Source organism: Poromitra crassiceps (assembly GCF_964638095.1).
Source record: "Poromitra crassiceps genome assembly, chromosome: 2".
Lineage (NCBI taxonomy): Eukaryota > Metazoa > Chordata > Actinopteri > Beryciformes > Melamphaidae > Poromitra > Poromitra crassiceps.
Window position 1 is genome coordinate 7,010,034 of NC_139624.1, and position 22,500 is coordinate 7,032,533.

General features: G+C 43.9%; 1 protein-coding gene across 1 annotated transcript in view; it reads left to right on the top strand.

Moving 5' to 3' along the window:
* Positions 1-22,500, top strand: part of ptprz1b (protein tyrosine phosphatase receptor type Z1b) — a gene marked incomplete at both ends in the record, with an annotated part of 165,234 nt that overhangs the window by 42,062 nt on the left and 100,672 nt on the right. The window contains 4 exons of the mRNA XM_083660693.1: positions 6,470-6,536; positions 7,332-7,489; positions 9,980-10,130; positions 22,284-22,465. Coding sequence (XP_083516819.1) covers positions 6,470-6,536; positions 7,332-7,489; positions 9,980-10,130; positions 22,284-22,465 — 558 coding nt within the window. The remainder of the gene's footprint in view (positions 1-6,469; positions 6,537-7,331; positions 7,490-9,979; positions 10,131-22,283; positions 22,466-22,500) is intronic.

Genomic DNA, 22,500 nt, shown 5'->3' on the forward strand with positions numbered 1-22,500 from the left:
CATTAGGCCAGGTTTAATTTTTGTGGGATCAAAGATGAATGTATAAGGAAAAGTTGACTCCCTGTTTTGTTTGTTTTTTGTTTTTGTTTGTTTGTTTTGTTGTTGCTGTTGCGGCTGTTGTGGTTTTGTCTTTTCTTTTATCTCTTTCAAAACAAAACCCTATGGCAGTATATATCTACAATGTATATAATGCAAGTATGTGGTGGTAATAATCAACTATCAACGATAATGTCAACTGTCAATAAAAAGTAAAAAAAAAAAAAAAAAAAAAAAAAAAAAAAAAACTTGATCTTACAGTGAGTACGAAACTGTAACCGTATTGCTGTTACCTTATCAACTATGAACGTTAGTAAACTTTATTACTAAGACTCATTGTTGTAGGATTTGGGGAACCAGCCTTCAGACCTTTGCCAGGCTGGGAGAACTTCGATTTCTGTCAGAAGGAACAATGCAGAAGAGTTGTGCATATGGGACTCCGTAGAACTGAAGTGGTAAGTTAAGAAAATATGTGATATTACTCCAGCTAACGTTATCGGTTTTAAGGGGTGCAACCGAACAGCTTGTTCAAGCTAACCGTCTGTTCATAGCAATGTCCAATCAACAGGCGGTTAGCTTGCAAGCGCTAGTCTTTCAGGGTCTGCATACCATTACAAACAACCGATAAAACGTTAGCCGGAATAATGCAATAGACACCTATTTTCAGAACTTAGCAGCCATCAGCTAGCTTTAAGGCTAGTAGAATGGCTAGCCGTTAGCCATTCACGCAAGAGTCACACAAACACAAAGCTCCTCTCATCACTGCCCAGTAAACGCTATGTGCTTCAGTTACATTTAATCTGTTAAACCAAAATTTTTTCCAAAAGGAAATAAATCATAACTGCAAAGATCAGTTCATCGGATAATTTCCCCCGTATGACGCTTGCATTGGGACCTGTGAGCTTTTCCTTCAAGTGTAATGATCTTGTCATGGCCTCTGTGTGGTGCCATGTCATAAGGAACACATTAGTCTGTCATATTCTTCAGTTAATACTGCCACCTAGTGGCACAGAGTAAGAATGTTCTTAAAGTTGAGAGTTAAGTTTCACTTTTGTTTAGGAGCACATGGTCAGTGCTGCAGGTTGCTTCATGGCTGTGCTCCCTGGTGGATCTTTGTTTCTGCAGTTTGAGGCTGTCGAAGGCCATATCCGTAAGTTTATGATTATATATTGTGATTTTGGAAGATAAATAATGTACGATACGATACGATACGATACAACTTTATTGTCAGCAGGCTGAAATTTGTTTTGCATCCAATGGCATTCTCCGTTCAAGAAGTTACACATGAAAAACATAAAGACATGAAAGTTACACATGAAAGACACAACAGACAAAGACAAGACATCCAGAACTAAATCCACATAATTACAGAAGGCAAGCAGTTCAAAAGGTTAACCTGTTCTGATTGAGCAGACCAATAGACTGGTGTACAAAAGAATTCTTCAGTCTATTGCGTCTAAATTTTGGGACTCTAAAGCGTCTCCTGGAGGGCAACAGTTGGTATTCTCCATTCAGAACATGCAAGGGGTCCGAGGATATACTGGTAGCTAGTCTAAGCATGCTTTTTATTTGAGCTTCTTTAAAAGAGTGAAACACAAACTCTGCAGGCTGGCCAATAATCTTAGCACAGATTTTTAACTGGCTAAAAAACTTGGTTTTCAGGGAAACCGATAAGCTGTTGAACCAAGCCGTACTACAGTACAACATGACGCTCTGAGTAACAGAGGTAAAGAAAAGTGACAGAATCTGACTACTAGCACCAAAGGATCTAAGTCTACGGAGCGAGTAAATTTGCTTCTGAATCTTCTTACAGATAAATTCTATGTGAGGGATCCATGACAGGGCAGCATCTATCATCACTCCTAGATATTTATAAGAGGGGACCTGTTTGATACTCTCATTATGAATGATGACTGGGGGTAGCTGACAGTCAGGGGGAATGCCAAAAATGATCTCCTCTGTCTTCCTGGTGTTGATTACAAGAGCATTTTTGTCGCACCATTCCACAAGCTGGTCTACACTTAACTGGTACTGGCTTCTGTCGTCACTTTCCGTCAGCAGGGATATCAGAGTAGAGTCATCTGAATATTTTAGGATAAACTGATTTGCCTCACTGGTGGTACAATCGGACGTGTAGAGAGTGAACAGTACTGGCGAGCTGATGCAACCCTGCGGTGCACCAACCCTGGTCCTGATGGGAGAGGAGAGTGTTCCATTCACATTTACACGCTGAGTTCTGGCAGTGAGGAAGGTGTGATAGAAATGGATGATGTATGGGTTAACCTGTAACTTCAGCATTTTAGAGATGAGTAAAGCCGGCTGAATTGTATTGAAAGCGGATGAAAAATCAAGGAAGAGACCTCTGGCATATGACTTTGGATTGCCAAGGTGTTTGGAGATGAGATGTATGAGTGTGACCACTGCATCCTCTGTACTACGACCCTGCTTGTAAGCGAATTGAAAAGGGTCCTGTGAGTTTAGTATGGCACTGTTGAGATGATGGACCATAATTTTCTCCAGTGATTTCATGATGACAGAAGTTAATGCTATTGGCCGGTAATCATTTAGCTCTTTGGGGTTTTTCTCCTTAGGGAGTGGTTTTATGTGGGCTGTCAACCAGAGTTGTGGGGTGGTATGGTGGTATTGTGGGGTGGTATGGTGGTATTGTGGGGTGGTATGGTGGTATTGTGGGGTGGTATGGGGATTGTCGGCTATGTGTTGAAGAATTGGTTGCCAGACGGGGGCCAATTCTGTAGCAAAGGTTTTAAGTACAAAGGGGCTGATCAAATCGGGGCCCATAGCTTTCCTAGCATTAAGATGCTGGAAAGTGCGTCTAACTTCACCCTCAGTAATAATGATCCTGTCTTCACTAGACAACATGGCATCTTTCAGCAGATCATCACAATTATCAGATTTATTTGACTCAAAGCGGGAAAAGAATCTATTTAGTTCATTCGCAAATGTCAGTTCATTGTCCGTCACAATCGGTTTGTTAGAGGATGACTGTCCAGTCATTCTCTTCATTGTGTCCCAGAGTCTTTTCGGGTTTTTCGCGTTGAATGAGTCCTCCAGTCGCTGTCTGTGTGTGTTTTTGGCATCCCTGAGTTTTTTCTTCACATTCTTGTCCAGCTCTCTGAGTTTGGCCACGTCCTTGTTCTTAAAGGCAATTTTCCTATCATTAATATCCATTTTAATGTCCTTTGTCACATACAGTTTATTATTTGGGAAAATCTTTATTTTCTTAGTAGGGATATTGTCCTGCACACAGAAGTTAATGTAGTCACTGGTTACAGTGGTTGTTTCATCTACAGAGCTACTATGAAACGTCTCCCACACTGTGGAGTCAAAGCAGGCTTTTAGTTTATCAATGCTCTCAGGGGACCATTTCTTAATTTCTCTCATTTCTGGTTTACTGCTTTTAAGCTTAGTTTTGTAGGTAGGAATCAAATACACCACGTTATGGTCAGAATTAGCAATAGGGGGTCTTATTCTAGATTCATATGCCGCTTTCACATTCACATAGCATTTGTCAAGGATTTTATCCTTTCTAGTGGGATTTTTAACGTATTGACAGAAACCAGGCAAGGTGCTGTCCAAGTAACAGTGGTTCAAGTAGATTTTTGTGATTGCTATTTTCTTAGTTGAAGCATCTGTTAGTAATTGTAGTCTGAAGCCTGTAGATGGAAAGTGCATGCTGTTTCATGGCATCTGTATTCTGGTACATCCAATTACTGTACTGTGATATATTTTTCTGAACATAATGTTGGTTATATGAAGATGTATGTTTTAAGAGCCTTTATTTCTGGACATTTTTGTATCATTTGTGTTTCAGTTTCACAGTCAAGTCATGTCTCTCAGTAAACTCAACGACAACGCAACCCCTTCGGTCTGAGAGTCTTTCTGGGCATATTTGATTGTTTAGCTAGCTGGATAAAGTGCTTTATCCACGAAGAGGGAGGCCATCATAGATCTCTTCATTCAATAAAATGATATTGTGAAGTGTGAATATAGCTCTCACAAGCATATTGTAGTCCTTTCTGTCCGATATTTTGGAGCTGTTACTCAAGAAATTGGCCGTTAACACCGATACGCCCTTGTCTTGCATGGGTGGAGGTTATTGCGCCAAGCTCCGTCAAGAAGCTGGCAATTTATTACTGCTGATTGGTAAATATAGTTTATCGATAGAACATAGCTTAAGATTTTGCACTTGTACTTTTGATAGGGGGTAAACAAACGGCATGGGAGCCAAGACTAGGAATAAATAAACAAGGAACCATTCTTAAAGTTTGACATTATACTGTATCCAAATACATGCTGCATGATGTACTGTATGTGCAGAATTGTTAAAAATATCACTACATTTCAATGAATATAAACCTAAAGCTTTCACAAGATTTGGAGGCTGTTAGGGGTGTTTTTCCACTTCTCTGTGCATACCTTGGTACCTTGATATCCTCTGGGCTCCAGGCAGCTCCCTTTCGCAGATTCATCTGACATCAACATCTTTATGAATTTACATCAACATCTTATCATTTTATCCAATCGTGCCTCTGAGACAACAACACCACAAGGCCGTCTTTGCTCTGTTTATTGGTTTATTCTCACAAAAGTAAGCAAATGACATTCTCCAGTCATGCATGAACATCTACTGACAGATATGTTAAAATTCGCCAGTCCTTAATGCTAAATAGTAGCGTTAAATCATTCTATTGTATCAAAGCATTTGGCTGATGTTATTGCCATGATCCTAGAGAGCGTTGCGTCTCCATGACGTTAGCCGTCCAGGGTGCGTGCCACTCGGTGTCATCAGTTCCCTGAAGAAACGAACAACGATACGTGTTAGTAATTAATCGCTGTTAACGTTAACATTAATCATCAGACGTATAGCTAGTTGTGGATTGCTGGTGCCAAGCTAACTCGCAAATGTTGCTAACGTTAGCGTAACATCATCCTCAGTCAGACATCTGCAGTTATTCTTCTTTCTTTTGGCAAATTGAATAGTCAATGTTTGCACCCAACATATTCACCTTACAAAAACAGCAAAAATCTGCTACCTCCATGCTAACTATTTAGCGCTTAACATTCGATGCTCAGATTGTAGTCCTGTTTACATTTCTCCCAGTGCTGCAGTTGCTACGTCATGTAGGCAAGTCGATCTGATTGGTTGTAGTTGGCAGGCCCAGGCGGTGACAGACAGACGGTCAATCCAATCACCTGCCAAGTAGCTTGAAAAAAGTGACCGCCCTCTTCAGCAGCTGAGCTTGCCTGGTTCCAGATGGATGTAGGTTGTGAAACAAATGTGAAACAATCTCCATCCATCTGGCAGCATCACGTTAGCTGATACTAACTCACACACACACACACACACACACACACACACACACACACACACACACATGTAGTACAGCAATCAGATAACTCCAATGTCGGAACAAGAGGTGTAACAAAATGACTCGCCATTCCGTCCTTGTGACTTTTAAACAGGAGGTGAGGCGTAATAACGATCGTGCCTCTCACAGGCTGTCACAGCGGTGAAAGTGGTGGCTTTTTGTTATTTCAATGTTTTCTTTGTTCTTTACAAAAGCCCCCCTGACTGCTGCCACGGCAGCTCAGCAGCACCCCCTCACTGCTGCCATGACAGCGCAGCAGTATCACAGCAGCACCTTGGAAAATGTGGCAGTAAGACGGCCAAATTAGATGAGGAACATCTGTAAAAGGGGGCTAGTGGGAGGAGACTCGGTGTTCCCAGTCTCAGTCTTTGTTTTGGAGAACACTACCGCTTTTGTCCACAGGGGCCGCTACAATCAACACAAAATGAAATCCCCTCATAGCTGCTTTAATCCTTATCTCACTAGTTACTACTATAATAAGGCGAATAGTTTGGCGTTACTTGCTTTAGTAACTCATATCCACATAGTTATACAATGGGTAGTTAATCAAGGCCAATTGTTCTGTAAGATTGCTACAGATGTTGCTCATTTCCAGGGGCACTATATTGCCCCCGTGGCAGTACGTGTTTTTGGTCGTAGAGTGATCCGACTAATACCATTGGCCTCTGTGGATTCTCAGCTTTCATTTCACTTTTTTTTTGGACTCGTATTGGTGCAGAAAAGACAGAAAACAGAACAGAACATTACCGCGGCTATGGTGGCAGTACTTTTGCGGCGGTAGTACATGTAGGTAACATCTGTACGGACTGAGATTTTACATTTTTTATTTTGTGTGTGTAAATGACTTTGGAGAAAACCCAACAGTGTACACATTGCTTTGGTAGCTATTGTATAAAAGCGGTGATATGATCCTCACTGTGCTTCTGGATGCTTGTCTGAGCATGATACAGTACCTAGCGGCATCATCATTGTGTCCCTACTGACATAACAGTGAAGAGCTGTAATGGCATGAACAACAACAAGGTCATTTTTCTCATCCGCAGACCAGCCTGGATGACAACGACAACCTCCACCCCGTCATCGAGGCCGTCAATGCCGTCAGCAGGTTTGGTAAGTCGCAATGTTACTGGGTCAAAGAAAACCATTAACATTAACATTAACCATTGCCAAATACAGTAGTTGAGTCATGAAGAGGTCCTATAAATTAAATGTTTTTATCAATCAGGAATGATTCAGAATATATGTGTCCTATTAAACATAGTCAACAAAGAGACCCCCCATTAGGTCTTCTAGTTTCATATTTCTTTCAAACTGAGCGACAGCCATTGAATTGAAATTGGGAGATTTCAATTTGCAAAGGCTCCTTTAGGAATGATCAGTGACCTTGATCTTTGACCTTTGACCACCAACATCTAATCAGTTCATCCTTTAGGAACCCCTTTGTGAATGAATCTGCACCTCAGAACAACAAGTCATGATGCATCCGATGATCTCAGCCAGCGGGAAGGGGCATAGATAGCATGGGGCAAGGCTGGGCTTATTAATGGGCTGGGCTTAAGTAATCAATCAAATCTTAAGATCAGCTCTAAAATCAACAGGTAGCCAGTGTAGGGAAGTCAGAACCGCTGAAACGTGATCATGTTTCCTGGTCCGAGGTAAGATCCCGGCCAGCAGAGTTATGGATGAGCTGGAGGCGGGAGAGGGATTTTTGCTGATGCCAGAGAGCAGGGAGTTACAGTAGTCCAATCCACTGGTAGTGAAAGCGTGAATGAAATCGTCCATTTTTTTTAGATGTTCCTGAGATGATAAAAGCAGGATCCATTCAAGCAAGTAGTCAAAGAGCTAAGAGGAGCAAAAATACTATAAACAGTAAATTTGGTGTTTTTGTGTTGTTCTTCTTGCCAGGTAAGAGCGCGACGATGGATGCCTTCACCTTGCGGTCGTTGCTGCCAGATAACACGGATAAATATTACATCTACAACGGCTCGCTCACCACGCCGCCCTGCTCCGAGACCGTGGAGTGGGTCGTCTTCAAACACCCCGTCGCCATCTCTGAAACACAGGTGCACAGGTTTTACCACTCACACACTCACACACTCACACACACACACACACGCGCGGAAAAAGGATATGATGTCATTTTTATTTAACCTGTATTTAACCAGGTAGGTCAATTGAGAACCAGTTCTCATTTACAATGACGACCTGGCCAAGAGGCAGCATAAAATAGCAAATAGAAAACAAATGCACATAAAGGAAAACATAGAAACAAATGATACAATTATACACGTCATACCGATCCTAAAAGAGAGTAATATCTACAATATTTACGGTGACATATTAAAAAGTAAATGGCTAAAAACAATAAGGACATAATATCAAGAAGCAGAAGCAAGTGCAATGATCTTGTATTGATTGTAGTGAGTTTTTGAAAGAGGAGAGCGGAATGAGTGAGTTAGGTTTTAAGGTCCGTTGCAGATGATTCAGTCATCTGCAGCAGAAAACTGAAAAGAGGAACAACCAAAGGAGGTACAGGCTTTGGGTATGAGGAGATTGATGGAGCTACTGGAACGCAGACTGTGATTTGTGTTGTGGATTTTAAGAAGTGACTGTAGATATGACGGAGTTTTACCTATGAGAGTTTTGTAAATGAATAAAAAACCAGTGAGTTTGTCTGCGAGAATGGAGTGAATGCCAGTTCAGCAGAGAATACAGGCAGCAGTAGTGAGTGTTAAATGAAGATCCAGTCACAAAGCAGATAGCAGCATGGTAAATAACATCCAGTTTGTGAAGGAGAGTTTGTGAGGCAAACCTGTAGGCTACATCACCATAATCCAGAATTGGGAGCACTGACATTTTAACCAGAAGCTCTTTTGCAGAATGTGTAAAGGAAGATTTGTTACGGTAAAGAAAACCAATAGGAGATTTGACCTTTGTGAGCAGTACATTTATGTGAGTTTCAAAAGAGAGTTTGCTGTCAAGCCAGATACCCAGATACTTGTAGCTTTCGACACAATCAATCTCTGAGCCATCCAAGGAGGACATTTTGAGGGGTCATGGTGATGCGGTGGGCATTTCACAATGTGAGGAGCATGCTACTTAGCTATTAGCTACTTAGCTATTAGCTACTTAGCTATTATGCATCTCTACTTATTTGTGTCTTTAAAACTGGATGCTGTGATGCAAGTCGTTCTCAGACGGGACATTTTTGTGAGTTCGCTTTGTTCAGCGAGCGACTGGCAAGCGTCTCCACCGTCCAATTTGTTTTCAATAACTGCTGGTCTTTTGTTGCACGATGTCTTCCGAGAGTAAGACCTGACGGCAGGTTCATCCTGAGAGTTTAAAGGAACACTCCGCCCATTTTCAACCAGCTTTGTATCATTAGAACATCAGTAGTATATCAGAAAACTGTAAGCTGTTTTGAAGTCTGTCATTTAATTTGACAGTTATTGAGTGTTAAAGTGTGGACCAGTGACATCACTGGTCCACACTAACTCAAATGAATAAGCCATTAACTCAAATCAACTCTCAATAACTGTCAAACTAGATGAATGATGAATAGTTTGACAGTTATTGAGAGTTGATTTGAGTTAATGAGTTATTAATTTGAGTTAGTGTGGACCAGTGATGTCACTGGTCCACACTTTAACACTCAATAACTGTCAAATTAAATGACAGACTTCAAAACAGTTGACAGTTTTCTGATATACTACTGATGTTCTAATGATACAAAGCTGGTTGAAAATGGGCGGAGTGTTCCTTTAAGAAGCTCTCTGAGGAACACCTACACAGCTTCATCCTGAGAGTTTAAGAAGCTCTCTGAGGATGAGTCATTGGTTATGGAGCAGACTAATGGAGAGTGGATGAAGTCATGTCTGTGTGACGTGGGCACATTTTAGCTAACGCAAAATAGAGCAGCGATGTCTCTCTCTGTCTGGCAGCAGTGAAACACACACACACACACACACGCACGCACACACACACACACACACACACACACACACACACACACACACACACACACACACACATCAAGCATCAATATTTCACAGCAACTGCATATAGGAAAATGCAACATACCTCTAGTTTCTCCCTACCTCTTCCTCCCTCTCTCTCTCCTTCTCTCCCCCCCGTCTCTCTGTCTCTCCCTCCCTCTCTCTCCCCCCCTCTCTCTCCCTCCCCTCTCTCTTTCTCTCTCCCTCCCCTCCCTCTCTCTCTGTCTCTCTCTTTCCATCCCCCCCTCTCCTTCTCTCCCCCTCCCTCTCTCTGTCTCTCCCTCCCCCTCTCTTTCTCCCTCTCTCTGTCTCTCCCTCCCTCTCTGTCTCTCCCTCCCCCCTCTCTCTCCCTCTCCCTCTCTCTTTCTCTCTCCCTCTCCCTCTCTCTTTCTCTCTAACTCTCTCTCTCTGTCCCTCTCTCTCTCTCATCCCTCTCTCTCTGTCTCTCCTTCCCTCTCTCTCTTTCTCCCTCGCTCTCTCTCTCTGCCCCTCTCTCTCTCTTCTCTCCCTCTCCCTCCCCTCTCTCACCCCCAACCTCTCTCTCTCTCTCTCCCTCAGTTGGAGGTGTTCTGTGAGGTGATGACCATGGAGCAGGCTGGCTATGTGATCCTGACTGATTACCTGCAGAATAACTACAGGCAGCAGCAGCAGCAGTTCATGGGCCAGGTGTTCGCCTCCTATACCGGAGTGGAGGAGGTCCTGGCACCCAGTACGTCCTCTCTCTCTCACACACACACACACACACACACACACACACACACACACACACACACACACACACAAACAGTGACACCCCCATCCACACCGATGGCCACTGGAAGACACACGTTCCGTTCCGTAAAAAATTGCCAGAAAAGGCTGTACATTTACATAGAAGTTCGCTCATTTCCTCTTCTTCTGCACAATATATAAAAACAGAAACAGACAGAATGAAAACAACAGAATAATGTGCAGGCAGGCAGAGACAGGAAACAGAGTCTCTACCTCAGAAAAACAGATCATAATAATAATAATCGGTACAAAGCTTTTACAATATAAATAAAAGATGAGAAAGGAAACCACCAAACAATAAATAAGGAAAAGAAAAGCAACACTAAAAAAGAAAAGAAAAAGGACAAACTGGAACAGTGCACTCGGTAGAGTGCAGATCTCCACCAGGCAACACTTTGCCTGACAGGAAAATAACCAACGTGCACATTTAGAGTCAACAACGTCACGTAATATGTTGTCTTTAATGTGACGGAAGCATTTGTCAAAGGTGAAACAACCCAGATATGATGGTTCATACTATCGCCTCAAAGCTCGAAGGTCGTGGGTTCGATTCCCACCTGGGACGATGTGAACGCTGAAGGAATGCGTGCCCGTCCGCATGTCCTCGAGTGCCCACCGCCCGGGTGGGGTCGTCAAAAGGGCCTTTCTGTGTGGAGTTTGCATGTTCTCCCCGTGCCTCCCGGGGGTTTCCTTCATATAGGAACCCCCTTCACAAAAACATGCAATATCCTGGTTGCTAATGTGGTTCCTCCTCTGGTCGTTAAGGGCGCCTGTTCAGAGGGAGGGGAACTCGTTGGAATAGCGTGAACCTCCCACGTGTCCTACCGGTGAAGCTTCCTCTGTCAGGTGAAAAGAAGCGGCTGGCTAACTGCCCATGTCTCGGAGGAAGCATGGAGCCAGTCTCGGCTCTCCCCAGATCGGCAGAGGATGGAGTAGCAACCAGGATTGAGAAATCAAGTGAGCACTAATGGGGGATAAAATGGGATAAAAAATCGGGAAAAAAATTATATAAAAAAAAAATATATATATGATGGTTCATAGTGGGACTTTTTTATGAAATAGGCTCCACCTACCAAACTTTGGAAATCGATTATGTGAAAACGGTGTGGACTTTCAAAAACCTGTGTCAGAGGTTTTGTGCAGAACAGTCCAGACGTGTTGTGTGTCGTGGTTAATTGGGCCAAATTTGTTGGAGGATTAGTGAAAAAGTCGTTTTGTCCAAAATTCTAAAGAAATGGGCGGGGCCTCCATGGATACATGTGGCTTGACCCATGGAAATCAACAGTCAAGGAATAGTGTTTCTATGATTTACAACCACCGAACCAATGTAGGTTAAGTTCTATTACCAACACAGAGTTTCCTTGAGCCTATCAGAAAACAGCACATAGGCACATGGGCATAAGAGGTAGAACTCAGGCCATACACTGAAGTTGTTACGAGCAAAGCGCCAACAATAAAATAAGGCCATGTCTACATGACCTCGTATTTAATGGGTCAGCACTTCGTTTGCACCTATTGTCCACACTACTCTATTGTTCTCACTGCACATGTGAAGTGAACCTGCAGTGTTTTGTGTTCACACTGCACATGTGAAGTGAACCTGGAGTGCTTTGTGTTCACACTGCACATGTGAATTGAACCTGGAGTGCTTTGTGTTCACACTGCACATGTGAAGTGAACCTGCAGTGTTTTGTGTTCACACTGCACATGTGAAGTGAACCTGGAGTGCTTTGTGTTCACACTGCACATGAGAAGTGAACCTGCAGTGTTTTGTGTTCACACTGCACATGTGAAGTGAACCTGGAGTGCTTTGTGTTCACACTGCACATGAGAAGTGAACCTGGAGTGCTTTGTGTTCACACTGCACATGAGAAGTGAACCTGGAGTGCTTTGTGTTCACACTGCACATGAGAAGTGAACCTGGAGTGCTTTGTGTTCACACTGCACATGTGAAGTGAACCTGGAGTGCTTTGTCTTCACACTGCACATGTGAAGTGAACCTGGAGTGCTTTGTCTTCACACTGCACATGTGAAGTGAACCTGGAGTGTTTTGTGTTCACACTGCACATGTGAAGTGAACCTGGAGTGTTTTGTGTTCACACTGCACATGTGAAGTGAACCTGGAGTGCTTTGTGTTCACACTGCACATGAGAAGTGAACCTGGAGTGCTTTGTGTTCACACTGCACATGAGAAGTGAACCTGCAGTGTTTTGTGTTCACACTGCACATGTGAAGTGAACCTGGAGTGCTTTGTGTTCACACTGCACATGTGAATTGAACCTGGAGTGCTTTGTGTTCACACTGCACATGAGAAGTGAACCTGGAGTGCTTTGTGTTCACACTGCACATGAGAAGTGAACCTGGAGTGCTTTGTGTTCACACTGCACATGTGAAGTGAACCTGGAGTGCTTTGTGTTCACACTGCACATGTGAATTGAACCTGGAGTGCTTTGTGTTCACACTGCACATGTGAAGTGAACCTGGAGTGCTTTGTGTTCACACTGCACATGTGAAGTGACCCTGGAGTGCTTTGTGTTCACACTGCACATGTGAAGTGACCCTGGAGTGCTTTGTGTTCACACTGCACATGTGAAGTGAACCTGGAGTGCTTTGTGTTCACACTGCACATGTGAAGTGAACCTGGAGTGTTTTGTGTTCACACTGCACATGTGAAGTGAACCTGGAGTGTTTTGTGTTCACACTGCACATGTGAAGTGAACCTGGAGTGCTTTGTGTTCACACTGCACATGAGAAGTGAACCTGGAGTGCTTTGTGTTCACACTGCACATGAGAAGTGAACCTGGAGTGCTTTGTGTTCACACTGCACATGAGAAGTGAACCTGGAGTGCTTTGTGTTCACACTGCACATGTGAAGTGAACCTGGAGTGCTTTGTCTTCACACTGCACATGTGAAGTGAACCTGGAGTGCTTTGTCTTCACACTGCACATGTGAAGTGAACCTGGAGTGTTTTGTGTTCACACTGCACATGTGAAGTGAACCTGGAGTGTTTTGTGTTCACACTGCACATGTGAAGTGAACCTGGAGTGCTTTGTGTTCACACTGCACATGAGAAGTGAACCTGGAGTGCTTTGTGTTCACACTGCACATGAGAAGTGAACCTGCAGTGTTTTGTGTTCACACTGCACATGTGAAGTGAACCTGGAGTGCTTTGTGTTCACACTGCACATGTGAATTGAACCTGGAGTGCTTTGTGTTCACACTGCACATGTGAAGTGACCCTGGAGTGCTTTGTGTTCACACTGCACATGTGAAGTGAACCTGGAGTGTTTTGTGTTCACACTGCACATGAGAAGTGACCCTGGAGTGCTTTGTGTTCACACTGCACATGTGAAGTGAACCTGGAGTGCTTTGTGTTCACACTGCACATGAGAAGTGAACCTGGAGTGCTTTGTGTTCACACTGCACATGTGAAGTGAACCTGGAGTGTTTTGTGTTCACACTGCACATGTGAACTCACTTCACTTCGTGTTTTTTTTTTCAATTCACATTCACTTTGACTTAACAGTCAAGTATAAGATGATAAGTTGTTTTTCAGTGAAAGCCTGCCTAGCAGCACCTGCCCTGTCTGTCTTCCTGTGTGCTAAACAGCGTTTCTCTCTGGTTCCTCTGACGTCGTCGTCCCGCCGTCCTCCTAGCTGGGCCGAGTCGTGACCATCAACGGACCGAATCTGCGTCTTTCTAAAGTCGACCCTGAAGTCAAGTGGGCCTGTGGGCTGCTAGAGGAGCTTCACTTTGTAGTTCGGTTCCCACTCTCCTCCCGGCACAGGCAATTTATTTTAGAGGTCTTTTTGAAATTGAAATTAAGTATTCAGAAAGGGCCTTGTGTCTTAAATGAATTCGCACACCCACGCACGCGAACACACACACATACAGAAATGCACATAAACAGAAACACACACACAGAAAGGCACACACATACAGAAACGCACATACACAGAAACACACACACATACAGAAACGCACATACACAGAAACACACACACACACACACACACACACACACACACACACACACACAGAAAGGCACACACACATACAGAAACGCACATACACAGAAACACACAGAAAGGCACACACACATACAGAAACGCACATACACAGAAACACACACACAGAAAGGCACACACACATACAGAAACGCATATACACAGAAACACACAGAAAGGCACACACACATACAGAAACGCACATACACAGAAACACACACACAGAAAGGCACACACACATACAGAAATGCACAGACACAGAAACACAGAAAGGCACACACACATACAGAAACGCACATACACAGAAACACACACACAGAAAGGCACACACACATACAGAAATGCACAGACACATAAACACACACACAGACACACACACACACACACACACACACACACACACACAGAAACTCACACACAGAAACACACACACAGAAACACACACACAGAAACACACGTACAGAAAGGCACACACACATACAGAAACGCATATACACAGAAACACACAGAAAGGCACACACACACACAGAAACACACACACAGAAACACACACACACAGAAACACACACACAGAAACACACACACAGAAACACACGTACAGAAAGGCACACACACAGAAAGGCACACACACACACACACACACACACACAGAAACACACGTACAGAAAGGCACACACACAGAAAGGCACACACACACACACACACAGAAACACACACACAGAAACACACACACACAGAAACACACACACAGAAACACACACACAGAAACACACGTACAGAAAGGCACACACACACACACACACACACACACACACACAGAAACACATGTACAGAAAGGCACACACACAGAAAGGCACACACACACACACACACACACACACAGAAACAGAAACGGGGTACGGTGGTGCAGTGGTAAGCGCTGTCGCCTCACAGCTCGAAGGTCCTGGGTTCGATTCTCACCTGGGACACTGTGGGCGCTGGAGTTGTGACCCCCCCATATCTTCAGTGCCTACTGCCCAGGTGGGCTATCTCGTCGAAAGGGCCTTTCTGTGTGGAGTTTGCATGTTCTCCCCGTACCCCCAGGGGGTTCCTCCGTACATAACCCCCCACTAAAAACATGCAAAAGATCGTCATCCGACCAGTGACGACAACATCTGAAGTTGGTCCAATGATGGTCCAATGAAGGTTCCCGGGCGCTGGAAAGAAATAGCGACCACTGCTCCCGGCCTGCCCCCTGGAGGAAAGGACAAGCCTGGATGGGTCAAATGCAGAGGACATATTTCACCGGCCACCGTCAGCATGAGTGTGTGTAGTGGCCGCATGCATGTGTTGTAGTGTGTTCGTGTGACAATAAAGACGGGCTGCCGTCTGAAATCGTGTTTTTTTTTTTTTTTTTTAAACACACGTACAGAAAGGCACACACACAGAAAGGCACACATGCACACTCCCTCCCACTCATTAGCACACTGCCTATCCAGCATTGGGCATTTTCACTTGAATTCCATGTTCTCTCTCTTGCAGTATCATGGATCTTAACCCATTGATATCTGCGCGCGTTCTCTAGAGTGGCCCTCTAAACCTACTGCACGTTTGTAAACACCCCTTGTAAACCAGACGTTTTGGGAGAAGTTGCCAGAGCGGTCGGCGTTCACTAAAACCTTTATATCTCAGGCTCTGTAGCACATAGAAACATAAAATAAAAAGCATTTGAGAGCTTAACCCTTTGGCTTTTCGTATTATATTTGCTCTAATGTTATTCTTTTATTTTTTTATCTTTAACCCCAAAAAATAAAAAGATTCTAACGCATTTTAAGAAATGTTAACACTTTCAGTGCCACGGCCCTTGGGCAAAAGGTTGCTTGCTGTGCCACATAGGCCGCAATGCATTTTAAAACAGTCATATAATTTTTTTAATAATTACTATGTAAACACTGAACACGCACAAATAACGATGAGACTCTCTTCTATCACCTGCAAAAAAAAGTTTATTGATCCCATTTTCCGTTCTTTAGTTATGAGCCGGAGAAGATAGCTTGATTGAACGAAAAACATACCTTTTTTTCTACGAGCTGAGATAACGAGCCTTTTGTGAAATTAAACATTTCAAGCACATCTCTGACTCTGAAGCTAATTTTCTGATGTCTGGGTCTGTCTGGGTGAAGTGTATGCTGCTCTGCTGCTCTCCGTGCTCCCCCCCCCCCCCCCTCAACTGCACACGCCTCCTGGGTGTGTCTTATGTGTCTGGTGGCTCTCAGTCTCTGCTGAGTTTGCTGCGCACACACAGTGAATGGTGCGCGACATTCAGCTTTTTGGTTCCGCGTGTGTTTGTCACGGGCTGGCATGCTTCCAGTTCGGAATAATAATGCTGATTATGTGAATGTGCTGTTGCAGCGTACATGGAAGTGCTCAGTTGTGACAGCGGATGCTGCTGCTGGGGGCACAGCTGGCGTTGTGCTCGTTTATGGAGGCACGTCGATGCATACGGACGGATGCGATGCGATTTCCTCATTTTGCCCAGTGACTATTTCTGTGTGTTTGGCTCCTTTTTCTCTGATCAGGAGAGTGCTGTCGCCACCTAATGGGTTTGTAAAATAGGTTATCGACCTCCAATAGCTACAATATTGTTAGAGGCGACGTAAGAAGCTTAGATCGACACCCCCCCGTCAAAAAAACAATTTGGAGTTATGACGCCATTTGGCGTCGCTGGCACTGTACGGTAAATTTCTAATGACGCCATATGGCGTCGCTGGCACTGAACGTGTTAATAAAGATTACGGCAAATGTAACCCTTCCAAATAAAAAGCCAGGGGTTTAAGCTCTCAAATGCTTTTTATTTCATGTTGATAGCTACTATAGAAGCTGAGGAAATTACTTGACAATTACTGCAGCAAAAGTAACGTTAGCGACCTCCGTTTTGCAGTCGTCTTGAAATACGGCAAATTCGCCAAAAGTCACTCACCCAATGAGCCTTGGCTAGCGTGTCAACAGTCACATCATAATCTGGGTGTGGAATCTTCTTATTCATTGATGTCTTCGTCCTCAAAGTAAGTCATAAGTTCATCACTTAGCAAATTAGCATTCACTTAGCTTACTGTCTGAGACGCGGCCATGCAGAATTGCCATGCCACGTGCAGTAAAACCTTGAGGCTATTGCAGATTGGAACATGAGATAAATAAATCTGAAATTAGGTCAGCAGCATTAATTTCATCCTCTAATACAACTAAAGTTGTATGGGAAGTCTTGCTGGACCGGCGCTTCCTTGATTTGCTGTGTAGTTCGAGCTTTGGAAAACTGTCCACACGGTCGAGGCAAAAAACAAAAAACAAACTACCGTAAATTCCGGACTATAAGCCGCACCAGTGTATAAGCCGCACCTGCAAAGTTGACTATTTTTTTTCTTATATAAGCCGCACCGGACTATAAGCCGCGGGTGTTTTAATGTTTTTTTTTATTTTTTTATTTTTTTATTTTTTATTGTGTTTTAATGTTAATTACCATATGTAAGGGTTCATGCACAGAGGGGATTGTCGGGAAAGAGATGGCTGTTTGAGGAAGCTCCCATTTATTAACATTTCAACAAAACAACATAACACAACACCACCTGTGTTGTTATTTACAGTGCACACAGTGTCATACAGTGTCATACAGTGTGGTGAAAAGAGGGCAAGAGAGGAAATTAAAACAGAAGTGGCTTTATAGTTAGAAAGAGTGCTAAAAAAGAGAGATTTTTTTTTTTTTTTTTTTTTTTTTTTTGAAAAAATCCATAGATAAGCCGCACCGTTATATAAGCCGCAGGGGCCAAAAAAGGCCAAAAAACAGGAAAAAAGGTGCGGCTTATAGTCCGGAATTTACGGTACAAAACCCACAATGCATTTCACCTCCGCCACGTCTATTTCAGCAAATCCTGATGCATTTCATCGGTCACATGTCTTGAAACAACGATATACACGCACTACGCGTCTGTGTTGCAGCCGGGATGAAAGGTAAAAGGACACGCCCGTTGCCGTCGGTGTTAAAGGGATATACACGCAAATGCTGCATCCGGTATCAATGGGTTAATGTTAATCTGCTGTGTTGCATATTGTTGTTTGTGCATCATTTAGCACTGTCCAATCCACTTCAGTTTTAGCTTTAGCTCCCCCCCCCTCAACCCACACTCCCGCCCCCCAGTTCTTATGGGCCTGTTGGTGTGTTAGTGAGTACGAAACCGTATGTATTGCTGTAACGTTATCAACTATGAACGTTAGTAAACAAGACATTGTTGTAGAATTTGGGGAGATAGCCTTCAGACCGTTGCTAGGCTGGGAGAACATAGCAGCCATCAGCTAGCTGTAAGGCTAGCCGTTAGCCATTCACGCAAGTCACACAAACACAAAGCCCTACGTCATGAAGGGAAGTCGATCTGATTGGTTGGCGTTGGCAAGCCCAGACGGTGACAGACAGACGGTCCATCCAATCACCTGCCTAGTAGCTTGAAAAAAGTGACCGCCCTCTTCAGCAATGTAGCTTGGCCGAATCCAGATGGATGTTGGTTGTGAAACAAATGTGAACGAACTTACATCCATCTGGCAGCGTCAGGTTACCATGCATGGGCTTTATAAGGACAACATTAATTGTTATTTTTGTACTGTCTGCTAGAGGTCTTTGTTAATAAGACCATGAGGGTTATAGGGTTAGGGTTGTTAATAAGACCATGAGGGCTATAGGGTTAGGGTTGTTAATAAGACCATGAGGGTTATAGGGTTAGGGTTGTTAATAAGACCATGAGGGTTATAGGGTTAGGGTTGTTAATAAGACCATGAGGGTTATAGGGTTAGGGTTGTTAATAAGACCATGAGGGTTATAGGGTTAGGGTTGTTAATAAGACCATGAGGGTTAGGGTTAGGGTTGTTAATAAGACCATGAGGGTTAGGGTTAGGGTTGTTAATAAGACCATGAGGGCTATAGGGTTAGGGTTGTTAATAAGACCATGAGGGTTATAGGGTTAGGGTTGTTAATAAGACCATGAGGGTTAGGGTTAGGGTTGTTAATAAGACCATGAGGGCTATAGCGTTAGGGTTGTTAATAAGACCATGAGGGTTATAGGGTTAGGGTTGTTAATAAGACCATGAGGGTTAGGGTTAGGGTTGTTAATAAGACCATGAGGGTTAGGGTTAGGGTTGTTAATAAGACCATGAGGGTTATAGGGTTAGGGTTGTTAATAAGACCATGAGGGCTATAGGGTTAGGGTTGTTAATAAGACCATGAGGGCTACAGGGTTAGGGTTGTTAACACATTGAGTGCCACAGCGCTTCAGTAAAATTGTCTGGAGCCTGTGCCAGATTCACTTCCATTCAGTTGAAAACAGCTATAGAATCTTTTCTATTAGGGCTATATGGACAGGACTGGACTCTAATGAAACATTGGACACTCCTGCTTCTTTCAAAGAAGAAATTTTGTTTCTAGACAGTTCCATTATGAAATGACAGCCTCTGAAAGAAGAGCACTTTCAAGGGTTTTCTGCTGTCTTTTTTTACTTTACAAGATAAAGTCACTTTTATGAATACTTTTTGCACTCTAATTTCAAGCACATTCACTGACTCTAGCTACTATTTTCTGATGTAGTGACATGGTGTAGTTCTGTGCAGCCTGCGTGCCCCACCCCCCTCTCCCCCCCTCTCCACCCCTGAGCTGCGGGCTCCTCCCCACACGCACACAGTCTGTTTTCGCAGCCTCTGTTTTTGCCCCGGGCGGATCCCAGCGCAACAAGGAAATGGCAAACGGGACTGAAGGAAAAGGTTTGGCCGTTCGGCTTCGGGTGCTGCCTTTCTGGCAGGGAATCGTGTGGAGAAACTATATGCAGACAGATAGACAGAAGCAGAAGAGCTCAGTTGTGGGCGCGGATCGCAGCCAACTGTCAGCTGCAGACAGAGCAATCTATATGGCTCTGGCTGCAGCATGCATCGGTTTCGCTTTGATCACGGCTTTCTCCGCTTTCTCCTGCACAAAGTAAAGGATCTGAGGTGGGTGGCGCAGCTCCCGTGTAGATGTTTAAGGTGGCGCCGTGTGATCCCTTGAAGAGATTCATGCTCACTGGCTGGGTACGACCTTAAACAGCAGAATTATGGAATAATATGAATTATGATTTTAGGACGTCCACAGACGTCCTTGGCACTTCTCGTTACTTTTTTTAGGACGTCCACAGACGTCCTTGGCACTCAATGTGTTAATAAGACCATGAGGGCTGTAGGGTTAGGGTTGTTAATAAGACCATGAGGGTTATAGGGTTAGGGTTGTTAATAAGACCATGAGGGTTAGGGTTAGGGTTGTTAATAAGACCATGAGGGTTAGGGTTAGGGTTGTTAATAAGACCATGAGGGTTATAGGGTTAGGGTTGTTAATAAGACCATGAGGGCTATAGGGTTAGGGTTGTTAATAAGACCATGAGGGCTATAGGGTTAGGGTTGTTAATAAGACCATGAGGGTTATAGGGTTAGGGTTGTTAATAAGACCATGAGGGCTATAGGGTTAGGGTTGTTAATAAGACCATGAGGGTTAGGGTTAGGGTTGTTAATAAGACCATGAGGGCTATAGGGTTAGGGTTGTTAATAAGACCATGAGGGTTATAGGGTTAGGGTTGTTAATAAGACCATGAGGGCTATAGGGTTAGGGTTGTTAATAAGACCATGAGGGTTATAGGGTTAGGGTTGTTAATAAGACCATGAGGGTTAGGGTTAGGGTTGTTAATAAGACCATGAGGGCTATAGGGTTAGGGTTGTTAATAAGACCATGAGGGTTAGGGTTAGGGTTGTTAATAAGACCATGAGGGCTATAGGGTTAGGGTTGTTAATAAGACCATGAGGGTTATAGGGTTAGGGTTGTTAATAAGACCATGAGGGTTATAGGGTTAGGGTTGTTAATAAGACCATGAGGGCTATAGGGTTAGGGTTGTTAATAAGACCATGAGGGCTATAGGGTTAGGGTTGTTAATAAGACCATGAGGGTTAGGGTTAGGGTTGTTAATAAGACCATGAGGGTTATAGGGTTAGGGTTGTTAATAAGACCATGAGGGCTATAGGGTTAGGGTTGTTAATAAGACCATGGACGCATGCAGCTATCGTACTTTCCACCAGAAAGCCTATTTGTTGCAGAGGACGGAGGTTTAAAACCCGCCACTCATCTCGCTACAAATGCTCCAATAAGCCATGACAGAATTGAGAATCTGCTGTGTGTAAAAGAAGATGAAAGAAAACCCAGCGAGCTGCTTGTTGGCAGGTCAGCTGGAAAAGCATGCGTCCTCGAGCAGTTTGACTGCCGTGGGCGCCTCAAAATGCTGTGAAAACTCAGATAGAACATCATAATCATCATGTCTATAACATGCTTCAATAATGCCACTAAAATCAGAATAATCCACTATTGCTTAATCCGATTATGACCATATTCGGGTTAAGGTAATCAGAATAGGCTGTTTACATGGCAGAGTATTGTCTTAGTGGGGTTAAGATCAAATGATTGCCATCAATGTAAACATACTCTATGTCTCTCTCTCTTTCTGTCTCTCTCTCTTTCTGTCTCTCTCCTCTCTGTCTCTCTCTCTTTCTGTCTCTCTCTCTTTCTGTCTCTCTCTCATTCTGTCTCTCATTCTGTCTCTCTCTCTTTCTGTCTCTCTCTCTTTCTGTCTCTCTCTCATTCTGTCTCTCTCTCATTCTGTCTCTCTCTCTTTCTGTCTCTCTTTCTGTCTCTCTCTTTCTGTCTCTCTCTCTTTCTGTCTCTCTCTCTTTCTGTCTCTCTCTCATTCTGTCTCTCTCTCATTCTGTCTCTCTCTCTTTCTGTCTCTCTCTTTCTGTCTCTCTCTCTTTCTGTCTCTCTCCTCTCTGTCTCTCTCTTTTTCTGTCTCTCTTTCTGTCTCTCTCTCATTCTGTCTCTCTCTCATTCTGTCTCTCTCTCTTTCTGTCTCTCTCTCTTTCTGTCTCATTCTGTCTCTCTCTCATTCTGTCTCTCTCTCTTTCTGTCTCTCTCTGTCTCTCTCTCGTTCTGTCTCTCTCTCTTTCTGTCTCTCTCTCTTTCTGTCTCTCTCTCTTTCTGTCTCTCTCCCCTCCCCAGCCTGCAGCTCAGAGCCGGAGAACCTGCAGGCGGACGCGCAGAACGACACCACCATGGTGGTGACGTGGGAGCGGCCGCGCGGCGTGTACGACACCACCATCGACTGGTACACCGTCACCTACCAGAGCCTGCAGGGGGCGCCCCGCAGGCACGAGTACCGCACCGACGGAGACCAAGATGTGGTGAGGAGGATGAATATGAGATTAATTATTTTTTT